The following is a 23909-nucleotide window of genomic DNA, read 5'->3' on the forward strand; positions in this document are numbered from 1 at the left end:
TGGGATTCTACCATGATCCTTCTCAGGGGAAGCAGAGCAGGTTGCTCGACATGTGTTTTAGAATATTTTTTCTTCTTTTTTTTGTTTTGTTTCTTTGTACCAAAGCTAAAATGGAAGGAGAGAGAGAGCCAGGTTGGCATGGATACATGACATGATATTAAACATGGCATTCTGGTTTTGTATCTTTAAATCAGGAATTATTTACATAATGTGCAGTGATCACAAAACAATCTCTTTATCAAAGTTTTAAGCTGTGTTCTTCATCAGGAGAGCACCTTACAGAAATGTTTGGTGTGTTTTGGTAGCCTTTCTTTAAATAGCAGCAGTTTGTTTTTTCTTAATACAAAGAAATATTAAGATACTACTGTTGTAATTGTATAAATACATTTTTTTTAGTTTTGTTTAATAGGCTGATTCTTGCTCAGTGACATTGGACTACCTCACTAAACATAGACAGTCTTATCTGCAAGATTCTACATGCTCAAAACAGTTCTTTGAGTGATGAAATGCTCAGGGAACAGCTTGTAATATTCACAACTTTTTAATAAGTATTTTCTTTCGGAGATTTTGAAGATGTGGCAAACAGGTCCTTATATAGTATTGCCAAGGCTGAGCTGCAGAGCTCGATAAAGCCACTTTCACTTGTGTTAACTGAGGAGCCTCCTACCTTGCAAGATTGTGGAGCTGGTTCAGCCTGATAATGTTTTAAACTTAACCAGCATGGGCTACAGAAAATAAGTTATAACAATGCAGCTTCTCCTGTGTTTTTTTTTTCTTCCTCATTTAATTTCCTTGTTAAATTAAATTATAATGGGAAGGGGTGGGCAGCATTGGTGCTAGTAAGTTGCACAAAGCCTGAAATTGGTGCTCAGTGTTCAGTGGCTTCTAATGTAAAAATTCTAGAAGTTCAGAATTCCTTTTGTTCCAAACAATGCAGCTTTGTTCCTACTGTACAGAAACAAAATAAGTGAAACTAGTCAAACTTTCATTGTCCAGACTGACAGACAAACAATTGCTGTTGTTTTCCTGAGCTTTTTGCTGGGTTGTGAGCAACCATGAATTTTTAAGACTTAAAATTTGGGTATCAGGAGAGAGGTGCAGCTGGGGGATTTCTTACATGAAAACAGCCTCACTAGAAAGGGATGCTTCTAAACTGGAGATTTTTACTCTGAAATTGTAGGAATTGCTTTGCTCGTTTCTATCACCAGTCATCTATTGAAAACTTTGAAATGAGCAACTAAAGCATTAGTGCTATGAATTGGGTTTTTTGTGAACTCTGCAACTTTTAAGATACCAGCCATGGTGTTTTTAAAAGTTGAAGATGTAGAGGTCAGCAGCATCATGAATATCTTAAACTGGGCCTGAAGCAGATGTGATGGGGTGTGACACCATGGTAGGTGGAGGGGGAGGATGTGTTTTTGTGGTGTTGGTGTGGGGTTTTCTTCTAGCTTTGGTTTTGCTTTGAGTCTCAACTTCATAGAAAGGCCTTTCCTTCCTACATTGTGTGAGCAGACTAGAAGTTCTGGAGTATTTTTGTTTTCTCTTAGTTCTCTTAAGTGAAAAACCTCAAACTTCTGCCTTTTTGTGCCTCTGTTCAGTCCAGTCCCTTAACTCTCAACCAAGTTTTAGTCATTTCTTTGTTTAGCCATGGAGTGATCACAACTATAGACTAAAGAATGATTTACTGATTTTTTTTTTTTTTATTGTACATTTAGATATTTTAGTTTATTTGTCCTTTGGGTAAAGCTGTTCCCTGTGTGGAATAGTGCTCATGCCTCTTTCCCAAATGGATACTGTGAAGTTATGATTTTAAAGTGTTTTGGAGCTGTTTTGATGGGGTGACCTGTGTTAATTCCCCTTATGCAGAGAAATTCATCTTCAGTAGCTGCTCTCAAGTTCTGAACACCAAAAGTATTGATAAGCAAAAATTTCATCTGGAGACTTAAACCTCCTTCCCCTCACCCTGTTTCTAGTTAATAAACAATGCTGCAACCTTCTAAACTTAGATGTGATGGTCCCTGTTAAGATTTCAGTCTGATGAAAATTCAGGATTTATCTTACCTAATTAATGTGTATATATAGTCCCCTTTTTTGGGGGAGGAAGCACAATCCTGCTGGAATGAAAGATGAAACTAAAAGTCAGTTCTTACCACTTTTGTTGACCCATTCAGGGTTCTGGGAGACAGGCTGGGGTGGTGACATCCTTTAATCATGCTGCCATATCAATTAAATCTGCTAGCTTATTTAATACTTTTTAATATTTTCTGTACATCATAGTAACAAACCAGGCCATGCTGCCAATTTATTTTGTCACCTCAAATGCCTTTAAGAAAGAGGAGTCTGGTTCTGCCAAGCAAGTGGTGTTTGATGGGGCTGTGTGTGCTTAGTGGAATTGGTAGCACCAATTGTTTGTTGCTTTGATATTATTTGGAGCATCTTTAAACCTTTGATGCCTTTAAATGTATCTTCCCCTTGTCCCTGTACCTCACATGTGTGGTGCCACCATTTCGGTGTGAATCCACCACCAAACAGTTTCTCCCTGCTCTTGCACAGACTAAAACTGGGAAGAGTGAGAACTAAGTGCCCGAGGCTTAGCTTATTACAAGAATTACCTGTTCTGCTAAACGTGCTGAGGAACACGTGTGACCAGCCAGCTGCATGTGGCAGGGACAAGCAAAGTGTGAATGCTGGTTTGGAGTCTTGTGAATGAACATCTGAAATACCAACACAGAATTTTGTCCTCTTGCCTGCTTTAGAGTAGGTTTGGCTTCATTGGATTTCCATGTTTTGCTCCCAGTGGGTGTTAAGGGGTGTGGAGGGTAAATGAAATTAAAATCTGCTTGAGGTGTATTTTAGACTGTATAAGCAACAGCTCCAGTTCAGTGAAATAATTTCATTTTTATCTTAATACAAGGGCAGATGGGTTTCCTTCTTAAGCAAGTGAAACGTGTTATCTTCTCTCTTCATCTTTAAATATGGAGTATTTGGCTTTTTAATAAGTTTTTATACGGTCTAGAATAGCTTTTTGAAATTAGTTTTGCTTGTCCTACACATAAAGGAGTCCGTGACCTGATGTTAGTGTCCTATTTAATAAGCAGTTACATACTATAATAGTGGCACATTTGTTCTCTCCATATGCAAAACAAAATTTCTCCAGTGAATGAATGTAACCTAATGTAAGGGCGAGCAAGAAATTAAAGCTTCCCTTATAAGCTCTTTATCACTAACTTGTTACAAGATAAAGTAAATGAGTTTTAATTGTGCTTCCCTCGTGCAGTTGCTTCACCGACAAAGACGGATCATTAGCATAACATGGTCTCACCAACTCTGCTCTTGATTCTTCTTGTAATGCTTGAAAATGTAGTGCCTCAAAGACCAGAAAAGGTGTCTTAAGTTTGTGGGTATGATAGCATTTTGTGTAGTGAACTGTTTAATTCTCCCTGCTTTTAAATGTGGTGGGTATGTTAAAAAGCCTACAAATAAACAAAAGAACCAGAGCAAATCTAGAAAGTGAAACTGTGTGTACAAGAGACTGCACTGTGAATGCCCTTAAATCCAGGAACTGGAGTTGTGCTGGGCAAAAAATAAATCAGAATTAAACGTACTTGTATTTACAGATTCTATTTCTCTTTTTTTTTTTCAGAGATGGTGGAGCCAGGACAAGATCTGTTGCTTGCTGCTTTGAGTGAGAGTGGAATCAGTCCAAATGATCTCTTTGATATTGACTCTCCAGACGTGGTTCTTGCAAATCCAGCACCAACTCCAGCTGTTCAGCAGGTTAAAACAAGAACATTGGGGTTTTTAGAGAGAGCTTGGTTTTGTTGTGATGGGGGGAATTAAAGGAGATGATGTCCATAGCAAATGGTTGAATCATGTGGAGTTTTCTTAAGTTTCTTGCTTCATAGTACTGAGATTGGAAAATGACTTGTGAATTACTTTTAAACTTCTATACAAAAAAGCAATCTGAAACACTTGGGGTCAGTACAGACAGAAATACCCTTAATTCTGGACATGACATGGGGACATAATGTCAGGTATCCATGGAGAACTCCCGTGTCATTGGGATCTAGCTGCTCCACAATAAAATGCACTAAAAGTGTAATGCAATAACATGTTTAAGCACCATGATGGCCTTCACCCTGCCAGAGTGTAGCCACTTGAGGCACAGACTGGGAACAAAAGCCTGAAGGTTTGATTCCTGCTGACTTGTTTGCTTTCTTCCCTGTGCAGTCAGTCCCGCTTAGTGCGTTAGAACTGGGCCTGGAGACCGAGGCTGCAGCTGCTGTGAAACAGGAGCCAGAGCCTGTGTCCACTCCAGCCTTGTTAAATGTCCGGGTGAGAACTTTGGGGCTCCAGGGTTGAGGTGGGGAGGGGGCTTGGCTTGGGCTGTGGGCACCAGGTGCCCCCTAAGCTGCTTTGTCTCTCCTCCACCTCAGTTGTACAGAGGCAAAAAGTGATGGTGAAAGGCTCGTGGGTTGAGATAAGGACAGGGAGATCAGCAATTTGTCATGGGCAAACCAGGCTCAACTCGAGGAAATTAATTCATTGCCAGTTAGCAATGGAGAAGGAAAATGAGAAATAAGAACAAATCTAAAAATACTTTTCTCCCTGCTCCTTCCTTTGTCCTGGGCTCAACTTCACTGCTGGCATCCGTGGTCCTCCAAGGGCTGCAGGGGAGTCCCTGCTCCAGCACCTGGGACACCTCCTCCCCTTCCTTCACTGACCTTGGTGTCTGCAGGGTTTTCTCACATATTCTCACTCCTCCATCGCAGCTGCTGATTGTGTGACAGCTTTTGCCTGTTGTTAAACTAGTTAACTAATTAAACCTCCTCACAGGCACTGCCAGTGACGCTGGCTGGCTGAGCCTTGACCAGCACTGGCTTTATCAGATATGGGAGGAGACTGTAGTGGTCATGTCTTGTACCTGGGTGATGAATTTTTAATTTTATTTTAGTTACTTTTCCTTACCATAAAATAAATTCTAAAAATAACCTTCTGAAATATGCACAATGTATTGAGAGACACTTTTTGCTCAGACTGTTGGAGCACAAGATAATTACTGTGGCATCTTCAGCATGTTACTTGAAGGCATTTCTTACCACAAGCCGGTTAAAAACTGGTGTATCCTGTGTACTAAATTAAGTCTAATAAAGTTTGTTCTTTCTTTTTAACCATTTCCTGAAAATTTCCCTGCTTCTTTCTTCCCAGCAACCACCATCCACCACAACCTTTGTGCTGAATCAAATCAATCAGCTTCCAACTCTGGGGACGACGATAGTGGTGACAAAAACGACGCCTGTCACCACCTCGAGGCAGACGATCACCGTGGCAAAGATCATCCAGACCAGCACAACCACCCGGCCCTCGGTGGCAGCACCAGCAGTCCGCAACGCCCTGAGCACTGCACCTTCCAAGGAGCAGATCCAGCTGAAGGATCTGCTCAAGAACAACAGTCTTAATGAACTCATGAAGCTGAAACCACCTCCTAATATTGCCCAACCAGTAGCAACGGCAGCGAGTGAGTTTTGTTCCTTTGTAATTACAGTATTTTAAACAAATTGTGAAATAATGACGATCTTTGCGTGTCGTGGGTTTTCCTTGCTTTCTACAATGTCCTGGTAAAATGAAGTGGTTCAGGAAACCTGATAAATTTCATTCTAATTGTAGTAGTGTTAGAATTCAGGGTGAAGTACTGTGAAGTAACAGAGTTTAAAAAATTAAACTCTTGATTTAATGCATGGAATGAGGAAAATAAGATTGCAGCTGGAAAATTGGTTTGTGAACATTGTTGAAGTCTGTTAGCTGTGTTACTGGGGTCTCCACCAGCTCCTGTTCGAGTGTGTGATTGGAACTAAAACACACTGGTACTTTTTTCTATTTAGCATCCTCCAAACTAGATTTGTAGCACACGAAGTGTTTGTGTGAAGTGTCTCCTGCAAAAGGAGAATCTGTCCTTTTGTTTCATTGGAGGCATCAGTTCTATTGTTTTAAGAAAATGAATCCTAAAAACTTGCTGTTTATTTTCATGTTACTTCTGAAATGTTGCAGCAAGTTAAATGTGCAAGTACTTTTATCACACTCCAAATCTTCATTTTGTGATTCCTTCCATAATATTCCCTTGTACTTCCATAATATTCCCTTGTATGTTATTTCTAACATGTGGTCAGCTTGTATAAGGAAAAAGCTGCATGTGTGTGAAACTTTAACTCTTTCAAGTTGTTCTGATTTTAGCATGAGGTTAAGATCAGACTAGGTCACTGTGAAAATATCTTTTTTCTGAAAGACACCCAGGCATTTTCTGGATTGCTGTTATTTTCATTGTTTCTGAAACAAGCTTTGCTGATTTTATAGGTGTGGTTGGCATAACCTATTTTTCCAGATGCAGGGAGAGAATGCAGTGCAGGAGCTGTCTGCTAGAACTGAAACAAAAAGCAGAATGTCCCTCCTTGTGTCATTGTTTTCTCTTAGGGAGTGGTTGCCAAAACCCAGGTTGGGACATGAACTGAAGCTGGAGTGGGGAGAAAGCAGGAGGGGATAATTCAGTCCTATTAAATGAAAATTCAGAGAAGCAAAGAATAGATGACACCAACACACAGTAACTGATAGAATAGCACAGCTGCAGAAAACAGGTGAATCTGTAGCTTCTGTATAAAATGAAAAGGAGACCTGCAGCTTCTAGAAATGTATTCCTAATCTTATTTGTGTTCCTGTGTCTCTAGATCTTTCCTCGTGTTTATTAAAAAAAATTGCAGTTTCTTGTAGAAAAGAGACACTCTTGAAAGGAAAATGGTCTTTTCATATAATTCAGGCAGCAGGAGCTCTAGATGGGAAAATATTAAGAAGTTAAATTGTGCAGTGTCTTTGAGGAAAACATTTATTTGTGCAAGTGCCCTAATTGTTTTTAGGGGCAATTATGCTAAGTTTATTACATGCATTGATATGATGGAAGCCTGACAGCTGCTTTCAATATTTTATATCCATCCTTATGCTAATTATTTTAGTTGTGTGCTGAGCTCCATTCCTAGCTCCTTGCAAATGTGACTGAAGACAGGAAGGTTAATAAATGATCTTCTTAAAGGATCCTGTTACAGATTTGTTCTTGAAGCATCATTGTGCTCCTGGATACTTCAAACTTCTCTTCCAGCTCATTAATAGAGCAGCATGTTAATGTGAGTTGATGCTTGGAGGGAATTGTGTAAAGCACAGCTTTTCTTTTGCAGCTGACCTAAGCAACGGTGCAGTGAAGAAGGAGGCTTCTACAAAAGAAGTAGCAAGAATATGGATAAATGACATTAAAATGAGAAGTTTTTCACCTACTGTGGTAAGTGGCACAAATGATTCATTTGTCAAACCAATGTGTTGCTGGCCATAAACAGCTGTGAGCAGATTCAGGAGTTCCTCACGCTTGTCTTGTGTGTGGTGGAACTGTCAAGTGCATCTGTTTGTCCAAAAGGTCAGGTGCTCCACAAGATGAAACTTGCTTAGATGAGTGAAGTTAACAGCTGTGCAGAGCAGGCTTAGATAGTAAATGACAATTTTAAGGAATTATTGTCCTTTGCAGAAGCTGGTGTGGCTCTGGTTAAAGGTGAGAAGCATAGCATTTCCTCTGGGTTAAAACATGTTCTTCTAAAATCACTAGCAATGAGGAAACTGAAAAACTTCCCCCTAGCATGGCTGTCCTTCTGGGCAGTTGAATTGAAGATGTAAATTGAGTATCATTCAATTTTCTAAATGTAATAAAGTTACATTCTGATGCTGTAAACACTTGAATTTTGGCATCTTCACTGCTAGCAAGGCTCAGGCTGGTGTTTGGGAAGAGCTGTGCTCCTCAGTGACTGCCATACAGAGGGGGTTTTCAGATCACTTCTTTTGTATTAACATTATTGGTTATGGAAGAAGTTTGATTTTTCACCTGCTGAGTGCTTTACAGATATTTCCATATTTGCATTGATCAGGGTCCCAGTAAATGGGTAACTGTCAGATTTCAGAGGATACTGGACAGAACTGACTGTAAAGTTTAACTGTGAATTGTGAAATGATGCCATGAATGTGGAACTGCAGGAGGCTCCAGGGGAGTACTTGAATTGAGCATTAGGGCTGTCATGTTTTCAAGGCAATTTTCTTTAAGTCATAGTCTGATTTTAATATGATGTAAGAAGAATTTCTTCTTAGTTCTGCTTATATGAGTTTGGAGTACTTCATCTTCTTGCCAAGAAGAGAAAGTTCCCTGACTTTGTGTCTTTAGAGAGTTGTTCAGAGTATAAAAAAATCTGTATTTGTGTGTAGCTTCCCCAGTGATTCACTGGTTTGTCCCTTACATTGTTAAAACATTGAAGTGCAAGTTTGTCCTCATTTCCTGTCTCATTTTAATTTCCAGGAGATGGAATATTAACAATGTGCTGCTTGACTAACAGAGGTATTTCTCTATTCCAGAAAGTGCCAGCAGTAAAAGAAGAGGAGGAACCCGAGGAAGAAGATGAGGAAGAAATGGGCCACGCAGAGACCTATGCTGAATATATGCCAATAAAATGTATGACCTGATCTTCTGTTACATCAAAAGCCTGAATGTTTTGAGAGTTAATTTATTTACTCTTGTGTAATTGCTAACACAGAAAATAGATCCTGTCTGAATTAACAGGACCTGAATTTGTTGTGGGTTTTCCTAGGAAATTTATCTCCTGTAGCACTTGGAAGATTTGGAAGAGAAGTGGATTTTTAAATAGAAAACGAATTCTTCAGTGTATCATTGAGCAGTATTTGTTTCACAGATATGACTGATGAACCAAAATCAGGCTTTTTTTTTTTTTTACATTTGTTAAGATGCCTTGTGCCCCAGTGGAGGAAATTTTGTGAAGGAATTCAGTGCTCACTGCTCCACTTAGGAATCTAGTTTGAGTTTTTTGGTGTGAAATCACCCTAAGTACATTCTTCCTGCATTGTTCCTGGCTGACTACTTAGAACTGGCTCTTGGTTGTTTCTTGAGTGAATCTTTTTACTGCTGTTAATTGCCATCTCCTCTTTTTTCTCTTTTCTTTGTTGTGCCCATTGACAACAAGCTGTTACCTTGTTTGCTAATTACAGGGACCTGCTTAAAAGCAAGGCAAAAATTTTGCAGGGAATTTGTAGCTAAATGGTTAATTTTTATTGTTCCTGATGAGATCTGTCAGCAATTAAACCATGTCTGTTCTAAATCTTTTCCTCTCTCATTCTGCTTAAAAATGGCACTATATAAATAGAGAAAAGAATGTTTCTTTTGTGATTCTGGCATCCTGGGGCTGCTTTTGGCCTTTTTGGGAAGACAAGGTTCAGACTGATTTTTTTTTTTCTCAAACAAGTACACAAATACTTGAATTTTCTGTAAAGTGAATTTTATCTAATCTCATAAAAATTGTGGGAAGGTGGTGAGAAGAGAAAGCTGAGATTGCAGTTATAAATTCAGATTAATGTGTTCCTTCACATGCAATGCAGTTTAACACTTGACAGATTGTTGCAATGAAACATACCCATTGAGTGCAGCCTTTGCAATCACAATTGTAAGTTGTTTGGGTAAATATAACAACTTGTGCTGCAGCAACAGAACTCTGTATTTTGTTTTCATTTTCTGCCTTCCTTCCCCTTCTTTCTCCACCAGTAAAAATCGGTCTACGTCACCCTGACCCAGTGGTGGAAACCAGCTCGTTGTCCAGTGTGACTCCTCCTGATGTGTGGTACCAGACATCAATCTCAGAGGAAACCATTGACAGTGGCTGGTTGTCAGCTCTGCAGCTCGAAGCAATCACTTACGCAGCCCAGGTATGCCAGGAATCAGCACAGCTTAAAAGCTAACGGAGAATTTAGGGAGAAAAACTACAATCTGACAAGTGCAGCTATGTCAGTTTTACAAGGAGATAAAATAATAAGAGCTTAAAGGTTTGAGTTGCATTAGAAGATGGCAGGTGAGCTTCAGCTCAGATAAATGTGAGGTAATACACCTAGGAAAACTTCCTCTAAACCACTTCCACCATGCTGATCTCTTAACTGCCTTAGAACATGTTAGTCATTTTTATTTCTCTGAAATAATTTAATGGCTGCAGCAGCAGCAGGCTGAGAAAGCCAGCCCTGTTTGACATCCTTGAGAAGGGAATGGAGAACAGCACTGGGTGTTTTTTAGCTGCTGGGTTGGAGTTCAGAGTGCCCACCCCAGATGTGTGCAGTGCTCTGTGTGCTGGGGAGGGAGGAAGAGGAGTTAGAGGACAACTAAAATGGTCCCAGGAGGGAAAAGCTGCCTCATGAAATGAGACTGGGACAGCTGGGGCTGGAGAGGAGAGAAAGGAATGGCAGTGAAATCAGGGTTAAGATCATCAAGGAGTGAGTGATACCACACAAAACCAAGACACTGGTGACACTGACAGGAGATCAGTTTAAAATGGGTGGATTCAGAATACTGCATTCCACAGGCTCTGCGTGTCTGGGTCTTGCTGCTACCAGAGGCTGGACAGGTGCCTATCAACGGGTTAGAAAAGGCACAAAATATTGGACAAATGCACAAAATGTTGGATGTTTAGAGCAGTTCTGGGTGCTGAGGGAAGAAAGGGGAAGAATGGATCACACAATGCAGTTGGGGTGCTGTGTCCTCCCTAAATAAAATCCCCTCTTCCTGCTTGCAGGAGTTTGCTTGGACCACTGGTCTTCTCCAATAGGATGTTTCTTATGTTTGCTCTTTTCTGACAATCCCCTGTGATGTGTTCTGGAGAATGGGTACGAGCTTTTTGTTCTTTCTCCTACAGCAACATGAAACATTCCTGCCCAATGGAGACAGAGCTGGATTCTTGATAGGTGATGGTGCTGGTGTAGGAAAAGGAAGGACCATAGCTGGAATAATCTATGAAAATTACTTGTTAGGCAGAAAAAGAGCAGTCTGGTAAGTGTGTCAGGATTTGTTAGAGCAGACACTCCAGTGACTCTATGACTTAAATTCAGGGTCATCTGTCTTGTGACAAATGTCCTAGCATTTGCCTTTTGACCTGCTGTAACTTACAGAATATGCTTTGCTTTGTGTCTTCAGGTTTAGCGTGTCAAACGATCTGAAATACGATGCTGAAAGAGATTTGAGAGATATTGGAGCAAAAAACATATTGGTGCATTCATTAAACAAGGTGTGGAAACTTTTTACTATGTACAGTTGAGGCAAACCTTTAGGTACGCTTGTGTGACGAGTTGTGCATGTTGAGTGTGTTAAGAGCAAGAATGTACTACTTTCAATAAATTTGCTGTCTAAGTCTTGTCTGACAGGCCTAAATCTTACAAAGAACCACACAGAGCTTTGAGTTAATCATGTAAATAGGCCCCTTGTAGGATTAAGTCTTAGCATGTGTGCTTTTAAAAAAAAAAAAAAAAATTACACCTCAAGCCACTACTGACACTACTAGTGGAGTATTTTCTAGAAGCTGAAAGATTCTTTACATCTTTAAAGCTTTGTAGCATTTGAATTTTTTCCTTTCTATCTCTCAGTGCACATTTGATATGTAATGCATTTTATGTGTAATACTTGATTAATAGACTTGCTCAGTGATTTATTAAAGCAGCACTGGTGTGTGCAGTTATTTTTGGAGACACTGCCTCTGCTCTGGATTTGCTGCTTAAATTTGTAAAGAGTGATGACTGGTTGAATTCACTGAACTTAAAAGTTTGGTTTAAGTTGGTATTTTTGCTTTGTGAATTCTTAATTTCTAAAATAAGGCTTTAGAAATCATTATTTATGGTAGCAACTGTAAATACACTTGAGGGGTTGGCTCTTAAAGGGATACATTGAAACTAAAATCTCAATTGTATTTAAACTCAGGACACCGTGTAGCCAGAGAATGTGGCTGCAAAGCTTTTGAAGGCTCAGATTTAGTCTTCTTTAAGTCTGTGTTTAAATAAGTATAACCCCTGTATAACCCCTTAACCACGTTGCCATCAGCTGTGCCCAGATCATGATGGGGGGTGTGGGTGGCTCCAAGTGTTTAAGGCCACCAGCATCCCTTCATCACCTGGTGGGTGGGATTGAGGAGGGGTCTCTCTTAATTAATTTCTGTAATTTTTTATTCATTGCAGTTCAAGTATGGGAAGATTTCCTCCAAACATAATGGAAGTGTGAAGAAAGGAGTCATCTTTGCTACCTATTCTTCTCTCATTGGGGAAAGTCAGTCTGGTGGGAAATACAAAACCAGATTAAAGCAGCTTCTTCACTGGTGTGGTGAAGACTTTGATGGAGTTGTATCCTTTTTCTGGAGGTCATTTGATTATAACCAAATTGCTATTTAAACTTATATCTTTAAAGGTTTTTAGGTATTCTTTATTTATAATGGCAATCAGTTGTGTGCATGCTGTGACATTACACAAGAAGTTTTACAAACTTTGTGCCAAACTTTACCATCAACTTGGTTTCACACAGCTCTGGTACAAGAGTGAAGTTTCTGGTTTTTTTTCTATATCAAACCTATAAAATTAAACTATAATCCTTAAGTTTACACTGTATTTTTTACAGACTTAGTTATATATTTGAAGGAGCACCAGCATTTTCAAGAACTCGAGTGTTGGCAGTTTTATTCTTAAATACTTAGTATCCAAGTATTTTTCCAAGGTTTTTGGTTAGTGTCTTGAGTTTACAATTTCCACTTGCCCCCTGTTGTAAGTAATAGATTTTCTTGCCCTCTGTTCTAGCTCCTCATTCTATAAATTAGTGAGACAAATCTTTTCCTTAACTATGGTTCAGATTGTATTTGACGAATGTCATAAAGCAAAGAATCTGTGTCCTGTTGGTTCATCAAAACCAACAAAAACAGGCCTGGCTGTGTTGGAACTTCAAAACAAACTTCCAAAAGCCAGGGTTGTTTATGCCAGTGCCACAGGTATGTACTGCTGGGTTTGTATGAAATGTCTCTGGCTGGTTTTGCTGGCTCTGGTACAGATTTATATTTCTCTTTTTAGGTGCATCTGAGCCAAGAAACATGGCATATATGAACCGCCTTGGAATATGGGGTGAAGGAACTCCATTTAGGGAATTCAGTGATTTTATTCAGGCTGTTGAAAGAAGGTAAAATTTCCAAGACCTGCAGCAAGAATGCACAGGGTTGTGGCTGACTGTGCTCCCCAGTTCCTTGTCTTCACTCTCCAGTCCTTTGCAAACGTGTCCTGTCACACTAAGAACTCTGGCTTCTAAATCTAGCAGAGGTGTAATTTATCATAAGTGCTGAAAAATACGATGTTTCCTTTATTCACAGAAAATTTGGAGAGCTTTAAAAGCTTTCTGGGAAAAGAGGCCTCTCAAAAATGTGGGTGTTAGGGAAGCAAAATCCTTTGCTGCTCCCCATGAAAACACCCTGTATTGTAGTGAGTATGCTTGGTGTAGTTAATGGCTCACTATTTGTAGAAGGCCTCTAATGTTTATGCATTCATCTTGGGCAATTTAACAGGAGGAAATCTGGTGCTTACTGGCATAAGAACCCAGTTCAGGGAGATTCTTTGTGCTCTTACAAGGTACTTGGTGTTTCAGAACACACTAATAATACTAAATATGAGAGGTCAGTAGAAAAAGCCGCTGCCACATTCTGTGGTGGGTGCACATCTTGCTTTGCCTACTCAAAACCAATTTTGAACACATCAGAATCCACAGTAGGGCTTAGGATGCATCTTGTTTACCATCTACAAGATGTGTGTTTTTCCTGGCCTTGTCTCATTCCTGAGTGCATCTCAAATGGGCAATAATGGAGTTAGAGCCCCAAGCCTGTGAGCAGCACTCAGCTGTGTGCAGGTGACTCCTGTGCTCTTCAGGTGTGTTGCTGTTGAAGAGAACTGGAGTTACTTGCTAATTAAATAATTTTCATATCAGCATAAATCTGAATCACTTAAAATGGTTTGTGTTATTTTAAATCATCAGCAGTTTATGTAATTAGAATGCAACAATTTGCTAATATTTGGACCAACTTCATTATCCAGGTACAATTTCTAAGTTAGTGTCTCCTAATCCATGCTAGGTCATTTGGGAAAAAAGTTAACTGAGTTTTACCTCTTGAGATACACTTGATATTTACAAGGCAGGGATACAGTTTTATGTAAAGATTAAATTTCAAATTATTTCAAAAACATATTCCTTCACATTCGTAAACTGGTTTTTCTAAAGTAATTGGGGTCGTGCTTTGAAGCATTTTTTAACAAATCCTTGCTCTTGAAAATTCTAATATGGACTTAAATTGTTCCTTTTAGAGGTGTTGGTGCCATGGAAATAGTTGCTATGGATATGAAGCTGAGAGGGATGTACATAGCCAGACAGTTGAGTTTTTCAGGTGTAACTTTCAAAATCGACGAAGTTTTGCTCTCACAGGAATATGTGAAAATGTACAATAAATCTGTGAAACTGGTAAGAACCCCTTTTTAAATTTGCTTTCTCTGTTGGGTTGTGAGAGCTTGAGGCTGGTTAAAATTTGAGTGCTCCTTTTCTTGTTCAGTGGGTCAGTGCTCGAGAGAGGTTCCAGCAAGCGGCCGATCTCATTGACGCCGAGCAGCGCATGAAAAAATCCATGTGGGGGCAGTTCTGGTCAGCTCACCAGAGGTTCTTCAAGTACCTTTGCATAGCCTCAAAGGTGAAGAGGGTGGTGCAGCTGGCTCGGGAGGAGATCAAGAATGGCAAGGTAAGTTGATCAAGACTTACTTTTAAACGTTTGTCTTAAGTGTAAAGCTATTAGATTGATTTTTTTTTTTTTTTAAATTACAATATAAATATTTTCAGCCATAGTTAGGAGCATGCTTTTGTACTTAATGGTATCTAATGAGCAGAAATTCAGGCAGAATAAACTCACAGGTCAGTCATAGTGAGTGTCTGGTATTAATTTGTTCTTCAGTGCGTTGTCATTGGCCTGCAGTCGACAGGAGAAGCAAGAACCTTGGAAGCTTTGGAGGAAGGTGGTGGGGAGCTGAATGACTTTGTTTCTACAGCAAAGTAAGGCTGAATTTTAAAGCTGTTCTTTACAAAACTAACCTTTATCCAGCTTAGTGTGTGTGTGTGTAGTCCTGTGTCCTTCTGTGTGTCAAACGTGCATCAGTGCACAGAAGGTTGGGAATTCTTTACTGAAGCTGCCTGTGCCTAAAATCTGGCAGCAGTGCTCAGGTGAGGTCAGCTCCTGCTTCTCCTGGCAGTCCAGACTGGTGTTTGCAGGTGTGAACAGCTCGTACTGTTCCCCTCAAACTGGGAGGGCAGGGAGACCTGCCAGGTGTGTGCTGTGTTTATACCAGAGCAGGTTACAGACCATGACCTCCCTTTTGATCAGATGGGCCAGAGCCAATCCCAGGCTGCCTTGCTGAGGATTTAATACATTAATTTAATCTTTTACTTAAATTGAGCAATTAAAAAATGGCAATAGCAACGCCACTTGTTACCAAAAACAGATTTAACAAGTTATAACAGTGCTGGAAAAGAAATGTCTCCTACTTTTAAGGTGACAAATCCAGTAGTGTGGGTGATAATACAGAGAGTGCCCAATTGCACTCACAAGAAGTCATTCTTCAGAGAAGTCAAGCAAGCTGTTAAATGTTACAGGTTTGTACTTTCAAATAAATGCAAATTCCACTTTTTTCTTAAACAGAGGAGTATTCCAGTCTCTTATTGAAAAGCACTTTCCAGCTCCCGACAGGAAGAAGCTGTTTAGCTTGTTGGGAATTGACCTGACTGCTCAGAGTAATAACAATTCACCCCGAGACAGCCCTTGCAAGGAGAACAAAGTAAAGAAACGAAAAGGTAAAGCTAAAGTTCCTGCACTAATGCCAAGTGAAAATGGCAACTTCAGAGCTGCCTGAGAGTGAACTTTGTGAGGGGAAAAAAGGGAAATATCTGTACAGTCATCCATGGCAGAGAATGTATTGCAGATCTCTTAAGGCTGTTGTTAGAGATTGCCATTAGCAGATGTTATATTGCTGCTGAAGCAATAATTAATTTTGCTCAAAATTGGGTTGATCTTCTTTAGAACCATATCCCAAAATGCCTTGCCTGTGTCAGACTTCCTGGTGTAGTCACTCGAGTAACTTTCTTTATCTCAAGGCTCAATGAAGAGAAGCCTGATACCACCCCCTCCCAAACTGATTATCTTAAAAGTAGATGATCATAAAACTTGGGAGGGAGGTCTTGCTTAAAACTTAAAACTTAAATAGTTCTGTTTTCAAACGTTGAATATTTTTCTAGTTTGTATGGTAAAACAGACCTCAAAGTGTGTGGATTATAAGGTTTAACTTCCTTTTCTTCTGGGATGATGGGATTAGGTGAAGAAATCAGCAGAGAAGCCAAAAAAGCCCGCAAAACAGGTGGCCTTGCAGGTAGCAGCTCTGACGAGAGTGAAAGTGAGTCTGATGCTTCAGACAATGAAGAGAGTGACAATGAGAGCTCCAAATTCTTGAGCTCTGGAGATGATGACGACTTCAACCCGTTCAGAGATGAATCCAGTGAAGATGATGAGGATGGTAAGGCAGTCTAAGTGTTTATTCAAGCAGATAGCTGCATTTGCAGAGGGTTAGCAGAAAGTCTTTCCAGATATTTCAGTGAGCCACAGATAAGTGTTTAAATAAGCATGTAGTTTAGTTCCAGTGAGACTGCAATTAGTAGAATTTGAAACTTCAGATAAATTTTTGTACACTAGAATTCAGACTTCTGTAAGTCACTTTATGCATTGAGAATATATTTGTTTCAAAGGGGTGGATGGCTGCTTAATAAATGTTTGAAACTTTTATTTAACTTCAGATCCCTGGTTGATTAGAAAAGAGCATAAAAAAAATAAAGAGAAGAAAAAGAAGAAGAGCATAGACCCAGATTCTATTCAAAGTGCCTTACTAGCCTCTGGTCTGGGATCCAAACGTCCCAGCTGCTTCACTTCCACTGTTGGAACCACCACTTCTAGTACCAACACGTCTGGTAAGAACAACTTTCTTTGATGTTGATTCATTTCCTAGCACTTAGGCAATAAAATTCTGAATCTCAAAGAGTCTTTCTTCACTTTCAGCAAACAGTAACACAAACAGCAGCTTTGTAACGAGTCAGGATGCTGTTGAAAGGGCCCAACAAATGAAAAAAGAACTGCTGGATAAACTGGAAAAGCTGGCTGAAGATCTTCCACCTAATACACTGGATGAGCTTATAGATGAACTGGGTGGTCCTGAAAACGTTGCAGAGGTAGGCTGGTGTTCACATATAGGAAAAAAGGATGTTTTTAAAGAAGTTGTTTATCAGTTTTAGACAGTGATCTCAGGAACGAGAGCAGAGCTTACTCTGCTGATGCCTCTGAATGGAAGAGAAACTTGAAGATTGTGTTAGAGTACAGGGGCAGCTCTGAGTGGGTTGTTTCATGTTGTTTTTGACATTTGATGGTTTCTATTTGGGTAAATCACACCAGTTTCTCTTTGGCTTTACTGTGGTCTGTTTCTCTGACTGGCTGTGGTCAGTTTGCTGTTGGTGTGAATTAAACAGACAGGAGCTTCAGTTCATCCTCCAAGGCAGTGGAGATTAAGAACCTTTATGTGTTAATGAGCAGCCTGATTAATTAATCTCTCAAGAACCTCAGAAACATGTCTTTAAGCTCCCTGTCTCTATCAAGTAGCAGCATCAATGTGATTTAAAAGACCCTGTTAGAATCAGTGGCAGCCTAAGCTGTGTGTTTAGTTTATTTTCTTAGTGCTGCTGGTAAATCCTTTATGAACAGTAGCATAATACAATTTATTTCTACATAGATGTGTTCTGTCCTGCTCCACATAGCACATAACGGCATCAACCAAAAAATAACCCAGGTTCTCTAATGCAGTTTTGCACTTGGAGTAAATGACTGAAATGTGGGTACAGGGATAAATGAAATTGCTTTTGGTGCTGGGGTGGGTTTGGTGTTGCCCCTCTGAGCTGTGCTCCCTTCTGAAGATGACGGGCCGCAAGGGGAGGGTGGTGAGCAACGACGACGGCAGCATCTCCTACGAGTCAAGGTCCGAGCTGGATGTGCCCGTGGAGATCCTGAACATCACAGAAAAGCAGAGGTTCATGGATGGAGATAAGGTAATCCCTGGAGTGATTGAATGCAGATAAATGTGCCAGATGCCAGAGTCACTCTAAGCTGTTCACCAGTGACTCACAAGGACTGTAAGCAGTAGTTAGGAGGCACTTTCAGTTCAGTCCTATTTTGTTTTTCAAACCAGTGGGTTTAAAGGTCACATGGATGACATTGGAGGCCTGTGCTTGGTGTGCACCTGTGTGCCAAACTGAAAGCTGGCACCTCTAAGCTGGTTTTTAATACAATACATGTTTAAAAGGCAGATTTGTGACTCATATCTTTGATTCATTGACCTGGGTCACTGTGCACCTCCCCTTCCAAGAGGAAGTAATTAAATTGGGAAATGGGGAAGACCACTGTAGGAAAACTTACAGTGAGGGGTACAGGGAGGGAAAATGTGGGGCCTGTTAACCTTAACAAGGATTGAGAAGTAACACCGGGAGGAGTGGTGGTTTCTGCCCTTCATATTGCACTCTGAAAGAAAATCCTGACCTGAATAATGGTAGAATTGCATCTGATAAAAGGAGAGGGGGGAAAGCCCTTCCAGTGGTTCACTTGGGCCGTGCTGCCACAAGAGGGCAAATGGAGTAAATGTCACTGCACGGACCTTGTGTGTCCCTTGTGACACTTGAGGGCGAGGACTCGGGTTCCTTTAAGTGACTTGTGCACAGTCCAAACATTTACATTCTTTCAAGGCACATGCATTCAGGCACTGGAATGGCTGGGTCCTCTTCTCGTACAACATTACCAGAAATGTTTTGTTTTTCCTGTGGTTTGCTATTGGAGCAAGTCTGTGTCCCTCCCCTTTTCCTTCCAAAGTACAGGCCAGTGTCAGGGAGACCTGTCCTCTGGGATGGAAGTCTTTGTTTGCACAGGGAGTTGTTGAAAAGTAAAGCAAAACCCCCTCCTTTCACTCAGAAAAGTTCATTAGCATTTGTAACTCTGATACAGAAAGCCACACCTTCACTGCCCTCCCTCTGCCTTGTAACAGTGACACCATTCCAGACCCGTGTTCGGTAATAGTTGTAAAACAAGAAATTTTTTTTTCTGGAAACTGAAGCTTGTTCTTGGATTTATTGCTAACTCTCAACTCTTTGCTCAATCCCAGAACATTGCCATCATCTCGGAGGCTGCCAGCTCTGGCATCTCGCTGCAGGCAGACCGCAGGGCCAAGAACCAGAGGCGCAGGGTGCACATGACCCTGGAGCTGCCGTGGAGCGCGGACAGAGCCATCCAGCAGTTCGGTAAAGCTCCCACCCTGTCCTTGCCCAATCTCCATGGAAAATACCTGTTGATAATTTTAAAATAATTCTTTTTTCCTTGCCCACCCCCCCTAGATGCTGCCAAGAAAAAAAAAATGTCCTTTTTTAATTGCCTTTTATTTCAAACTGCTGGTTCTCTTCACTTGAGAGTAGAAGGCTTTGGAGTTTCATTCATGTATGAAGTGTCTTTATAGAAGTTGCCACAACTTTTTGAGTATCTCTGCTACATTCTGTTTACTGTATTACAGCAGAAACGAATTTTAAGCAGGATTAAGTTCTGCCTTTTCTCCTTGCTCTTCAGAGTTCATATTTTATTAGAAATATTCAGTGAAGTAGAATTTATCTAATATACATACTTCTACTTAATTATCCAGGAAGAACTCACAGATCCAACCAAGTGACTGCTCCAGAGTATGTGTTCCTCATTTCTGAACTGGCAGGAGAGCAAAGATTTGCATCTATAGTTGCAAAAAGACTGGAGAGTTTGGTAAGATGTTTCAAGAGGTCTGATCCTTCCTTTGAGAAAATGCAACTTAGATTTCTTTCTATTAGAAGTTGTATTTAATGACAATGATGTGTCTTAACAGGGAGCCCTCACCCACGGGGATAGAAGGGCCACAGAAACTCGAGACCTCAGCAGATTCAATTTTGATAACAAGGTAACAACTCTGTTTCTGTTGGAGAGCTCATGCTGTGGTGTTTACTCCACAAATGACCTCTGAGGAGGGCTCCTCTCCATCCCTCACCTTTACCTGTGTCACTTTCTGATGGAAGGCCTCTTTCTGTAACCCATAATTCTGTTTGTGAAGCCACCTGGAACAAACATGTGTAAATCACTTTTCTGCTCTTGCAAACAATCAAAGTCTTCAGTAAATGGTGTGTGTCCTTTAAGCCACAATGAAAGATTAATTCAGCAGTTCTAATTAAAAATGAAGACTGGGCTGTTTTCAGTTATAAACTGCACTACATAAAAGTGATAAACAATTCCCTTCACTGTTACAAAGAAAAGCTTTTCATTGTGAATTATAAATACCTGTTAAACCACAAACACTAAATGACATTGACAGAGCAACTTTTTTTCTTGCACAGTACGGCAGAAATGCTCTGGAGATTGTTATGAAATCCATTGTGAACTTGGACTCCCCAATGGTCTCACCTCCTCCTGATTTTCCTGGAGACTTCTTCAAAGGTAGGATAATGCACTGGCTGTGATGGCTCCCTTTTGATCCTTCTCCAGTATGCAGGAAATGGAAATGCTGTTAGAGCTGTAAAACACTGTTACAATTTGAAATGATCAGCTGAGACAGAGGGGAGTAAACGCCCAGTGAGAGTCTGTGCACGTTGCTGGAATGCTGAAGTTCACCCATGAAACCAGATCTGTGACCTCTCAGTGTAAGGAATGTTCTGGATCTGCTTGGCCAGTGTATTATAAACAGATTTTTATCTTCATTTTCCCATTACCTGCTGGAACTGCTGTCATGCACTGTCACTGGTGCTTCCTGCAGGGACAGAGGGCAGAGCTGTGTCCTGTTTATTGATGTGTTAGGTAGAGACTGCAAGTAGTGGGAACTGAGGGGTGTCAGAGGCTTTGGAATCAGCTCCTGTGGCTAAACAAGCTGTTACTTCACTGGGTTATTTTTAGGTGGCAGAGCAGCTATGATTGAACTTCTTTCTCTTTCCTAGATGTTCGTCAGGGATTGATTGGCGTGGGCTTGATAAATGTAGAAGACAGATCTGGAATCCTGACGCTGGATAAAGGTACCTGGGTGTTCAATGTACCTGTAAAATGTCCCTGGGAACATTTTATGTCGTGACAGTGGATTCCCAGCAGCAGAACTGAACTTGTAACTATCTAAAAAATGACCTTTTTTGAAGAACTGAATGTTTTCTGCATTTCTGAAAGAATATATTTAAATACTGCTTATAAGAGGCTTTGAATACTGATTGAGTGCTTGTGGTTATCAAACTTAATCTTTAATACATGTATTTCTTACTCTGTTTTTGAAGATTACAACAATATAGGGAAATTTCTGAATCGAATTCTTGGGATGGAAGTCCATCAGCAGAATGCTTTGTTCCAGTACTTCTCTGACACGTTAAATGCAGTTATTCAAAATGCTAAAAAGAATGGCAGATATGACATGGGCATCCTTGGTGAGTAAATCATTGCACAGGGCTCTTGAACTTCAGTGAAACAGAGCAACAGAATGAAAACTCTGCTGTCCTTTTCAGATCTGGGCTCTGGGGATGAGAAGGTGAGGAAGGCAGATGTTAAGAAGTTTTTAACCCCTGGATATTCTACCTCTGGACATGTAGAGCTGTACACAGTAAGTTAATCCTGTATCATCTCTGTAGGAACTAATAACATTTGCCAGAAAGTTTTTACAATGGGCTCAGTTCCTGTGTGAGTATTTTAAATTCTGTTCCCACTCAAATACCCCTGCACTGCTCTCTTGTAGATCAGTGTGGAGAGAGGAATGTCTTGGGATGAAGCAACAAAGATCTGGGCAGAACAGACAGGTCCAGATGATGGATTTTATTTATCACTACAGGTAAGATTCTTCTGTCTCCTGGGTTGTGTTCACAGGTTTTGAGGGCTAAACTGACAAATTTACTTGTTCAGTTTTGCAAAACACTTTGAGTCTCACATTAAAATTAATTGTAAAGGATATTTTTAACACTGAGTATGAAATTCTTCCTTTGAGGTTCATGTGGGTTACTGTGTTCTAGAGGTGTTTTGCTGTCCTTGGTTCTACTATTACACACTTTCATTACTCTGTAAAGAACACAATGTGGAATCTCTTAAACAGATACTTTCATCAAGTTTCAATTTAGGAAGTTTTTGGTTTGTCTTTTTTTATTTCCAGATAAGGAATAACAAGAAAACAGCAATTCTAGTGAAAGAAGTGAATCCTAAAAAGAAGCTTTTTTTGATATATAGACCAAATACTGGGAAACAACTCAAACTAGAAACATGTGCAGACCTGAAAAAGAAATATAAGAAGGTAACCATTAAAGTTATGCTTGTTTTTAACTTAGAAAAGTTTGAAAATAATTATAAGGACTTTATTTTTTTTTGTAATTCTGTGTAATTTTGACAAGTGAAAAAGCAGGGTTCTTTCTCCAGAACAGAGCTTTTATTTGGACTTTTCAAGCAGGTCTACCTGATTTTGGCATTCCTGTATCCATTGCTGAACTTTTTTCTGAATATAAATTATCTGTGGTATGGTAATAAAAAATGAGGTTCCTTAGGGTCTAGCAAGTTTGAATTTGCAAGAACTTAAGGAAACTCACATCAGGTGAATTTTTGAAAAAGCTCTGAGGTTCTGCTGTGTTGAAGCATTTTGCTCATCCTTTGAGATGGATAGTTTGAAATTATTATAGTGTAGGAGGCTGTACCTCTCTACACCATCCTGATGTTGGTGCTCCCTCCTTTCTCATGACAATGACCAAGCTGGTTTTATTCTGTGTAAGTTTTGATGTGTTTGACTTTATTCCCGCTTTATTCAGGTACCTTCTGAGGATGCTCTGCCACACTGGCTGGAGCAGTACAACTCCTCTGCAGACACCTGCACCCACGCCTACTGGTCAGTGTTTGTGCTTTGACTCCTGCTGCTTCACTCTGGGCTGGTTTATCACTGGTTTTGTTCTTCTGCCCCTCCTGTAATGTCCTGTGTAAGGGGAATTACCCTGTGAGCAGTGAAATGATCCAACTCCTGAGTGAAAACATCGAGCTTGCACTTGCCCCAAGTCCTGATACATGAGATGAATGTTAATGTACAAATTGCTCTCACAGTGACTCAGGAGTAGCTTGTGCTTGGAGTGTCTTAATCTGTTCTGTGTTTGTAGTGATGGTTCAGATGTTATTGGGGGGAAATGTTTAGAGATGAGGTGGCAGAAGCAGCTGTTCCTCTGCTGCCTCCTGTGTGTCTGTTCCTGAGGAGCTGCGGAACTGGTGGAAGTTTCATGTTAATATTGGAGCTTCTGAAATGCCCTGATCAGATACCAGAGTCCTGTAACGTACTCCAGCTCTCAGGTGACCTCAGTGATGCTATCTTGGACTCACAGCTCTGTGCATTTTGTAGTTGGAGCCTTAACTAGGCCAACCCTTCCCAAAGCTTTACCTGTGCTCAAGGTATCCTTCCCTCGGTGTGTGTGCAGCCCTTGCTCATCTCTGAATGCCCATTAAATAACCACAGGTCTCATTTTAAATGAAATTAGATCCTTTTGTTCGCAGAACAGTTTTGAAAGCTTTTCTCTGTCTGCAGGAGAGGCAATTGCAAGAAGGCAGGCCTGGGGCTGGTGTGTGAGGTGGGGCTGCGCTGCAGGACCTACTACGTGCTGTGTGGCTCCGTGCTGAGCGTGTGGACAAAGGTGGAGGGAGTGCTGGCCTCCGTCAGCGGCACCAACGTCAAAATGCAAATCGTTCGCCTGAGGACAGAGGACGGGCAGAGGATCGTAGGTGGGTGCAGGGGCTGCTCCCCTGCAGCAGGGGCTGGCTGCAACTGGGGGTGGCTCTGTCTGGATAAAAATGTCTGAAAGAGGATGGGCTTGAATGCTGTGGAGGGACAGAAGTGCAGCTGTAGAAATATTCCACAATTCGTTATAT

General features: G+C 40.6%; 1 protein-coding gene across 2 annotated transcripts in view; it reads left to right on the plus strand.

Moving 5' to 3' along the window:
* Positions 1-23909, plus strand: part of SBNO1 (strawberry notch homolog 1) — a 31396-nt gene that overhangs the window by 2826 nt on the left and 4661 nt on the right. For both annotated transcript variants that reach the window (XM_063415899.1, XM_063415900.1), the window contains exons 2-31: positions 3644-3777; positions 4231-4335; positions 5209-5518; positions 7221-7321; positions 8434-8530; positions 9632-9792; positions 10767-10900; positions 11045-11135; positions 12076-12237; positions 12737-12872; positions 12952-13057; positions 14227-14380; positions 14469-14651; positions 14862-14959; positions 15603-15754; positions 16273-16470; positions 16748-16918; positions 17007-17176; positions 17912-18043; positions 19147-19282; positions 19675-19787; positions 19888-19959; positions 20390-20489; positions 20984-21058; positions 21308-21454; positions 21533-21627; positions 21760-21852; positions 22168-22305; positions 22811-22887; positions 23569-23762. In XM_063415899.1, the coding sequence (XP_063271969.1) occupies positions 3646-3777; positions 4231-4335; positions 5209-5518; positions 7221-7321; positions 8434-8530; positions 9632-9792; positions 10767-10900; positions 11045-11135; positions 12076-12237; positions 12737-12872; positions 12952-13057; positions 14227-14380; positions 14469-14651; positions 14862-14959; positions 15603-15754; positions 16273-16470; positions 16748-16918; positions 17007-17176; positions 17912-18043; positions 19147-19282; positions 19675-19787; positions 19888-19959; positions 20390-20489; positions 20984-21058; positions 21308-21454; positions 21533-21627; positions 21760-21852; positions 22168-22305; positions 22811-22887; positions 23569-23762 (4033 nt within the window). In that variant the 5' untranslated portion in view covers positions 3644-3645. The remainder of the gene's footprint in view (positions 1-3643; positions 3778-4230; positions 4336-5208; positions 5519-7220; positions 7322-8433; positions 8531-9631; positions 9793-10766; positions 10901-11044; positions 11136-12075; positions 12238-12736; positions 12873-12951; positions 13058-14226; positions 14381-14468; positions 14652-14861; positions 14960-15602; positions 15755-16272; positions 16471-16747; positions 16919-17006; positions 17177-17911; positions 18044-19146; positions 19283-19674; positions 19788-19887; positions 19960-20389; positions 20490-20983; positions 21059-21307; positions 21455-21532; positions 21628-21759; positions 21853-22167; positions 22306-22810; positions 22888-23568; positions 23763-23909) is intronic.

Source organism: Prinia subflava, chromosome 19 (genome assembly GCF_021018805.1).
Source record: "Prinia subflava isolate CZ2003 ecotype Zambia chromosome 19, Cam_Psub_1.2, whole genome shotgun sequence".
Taxonomy (NCBI): Eukaryota; Metazoa; Chordata; class Aves; order Passeriformes; family Cisticolidae; genus Prinia; species Prinia subflava.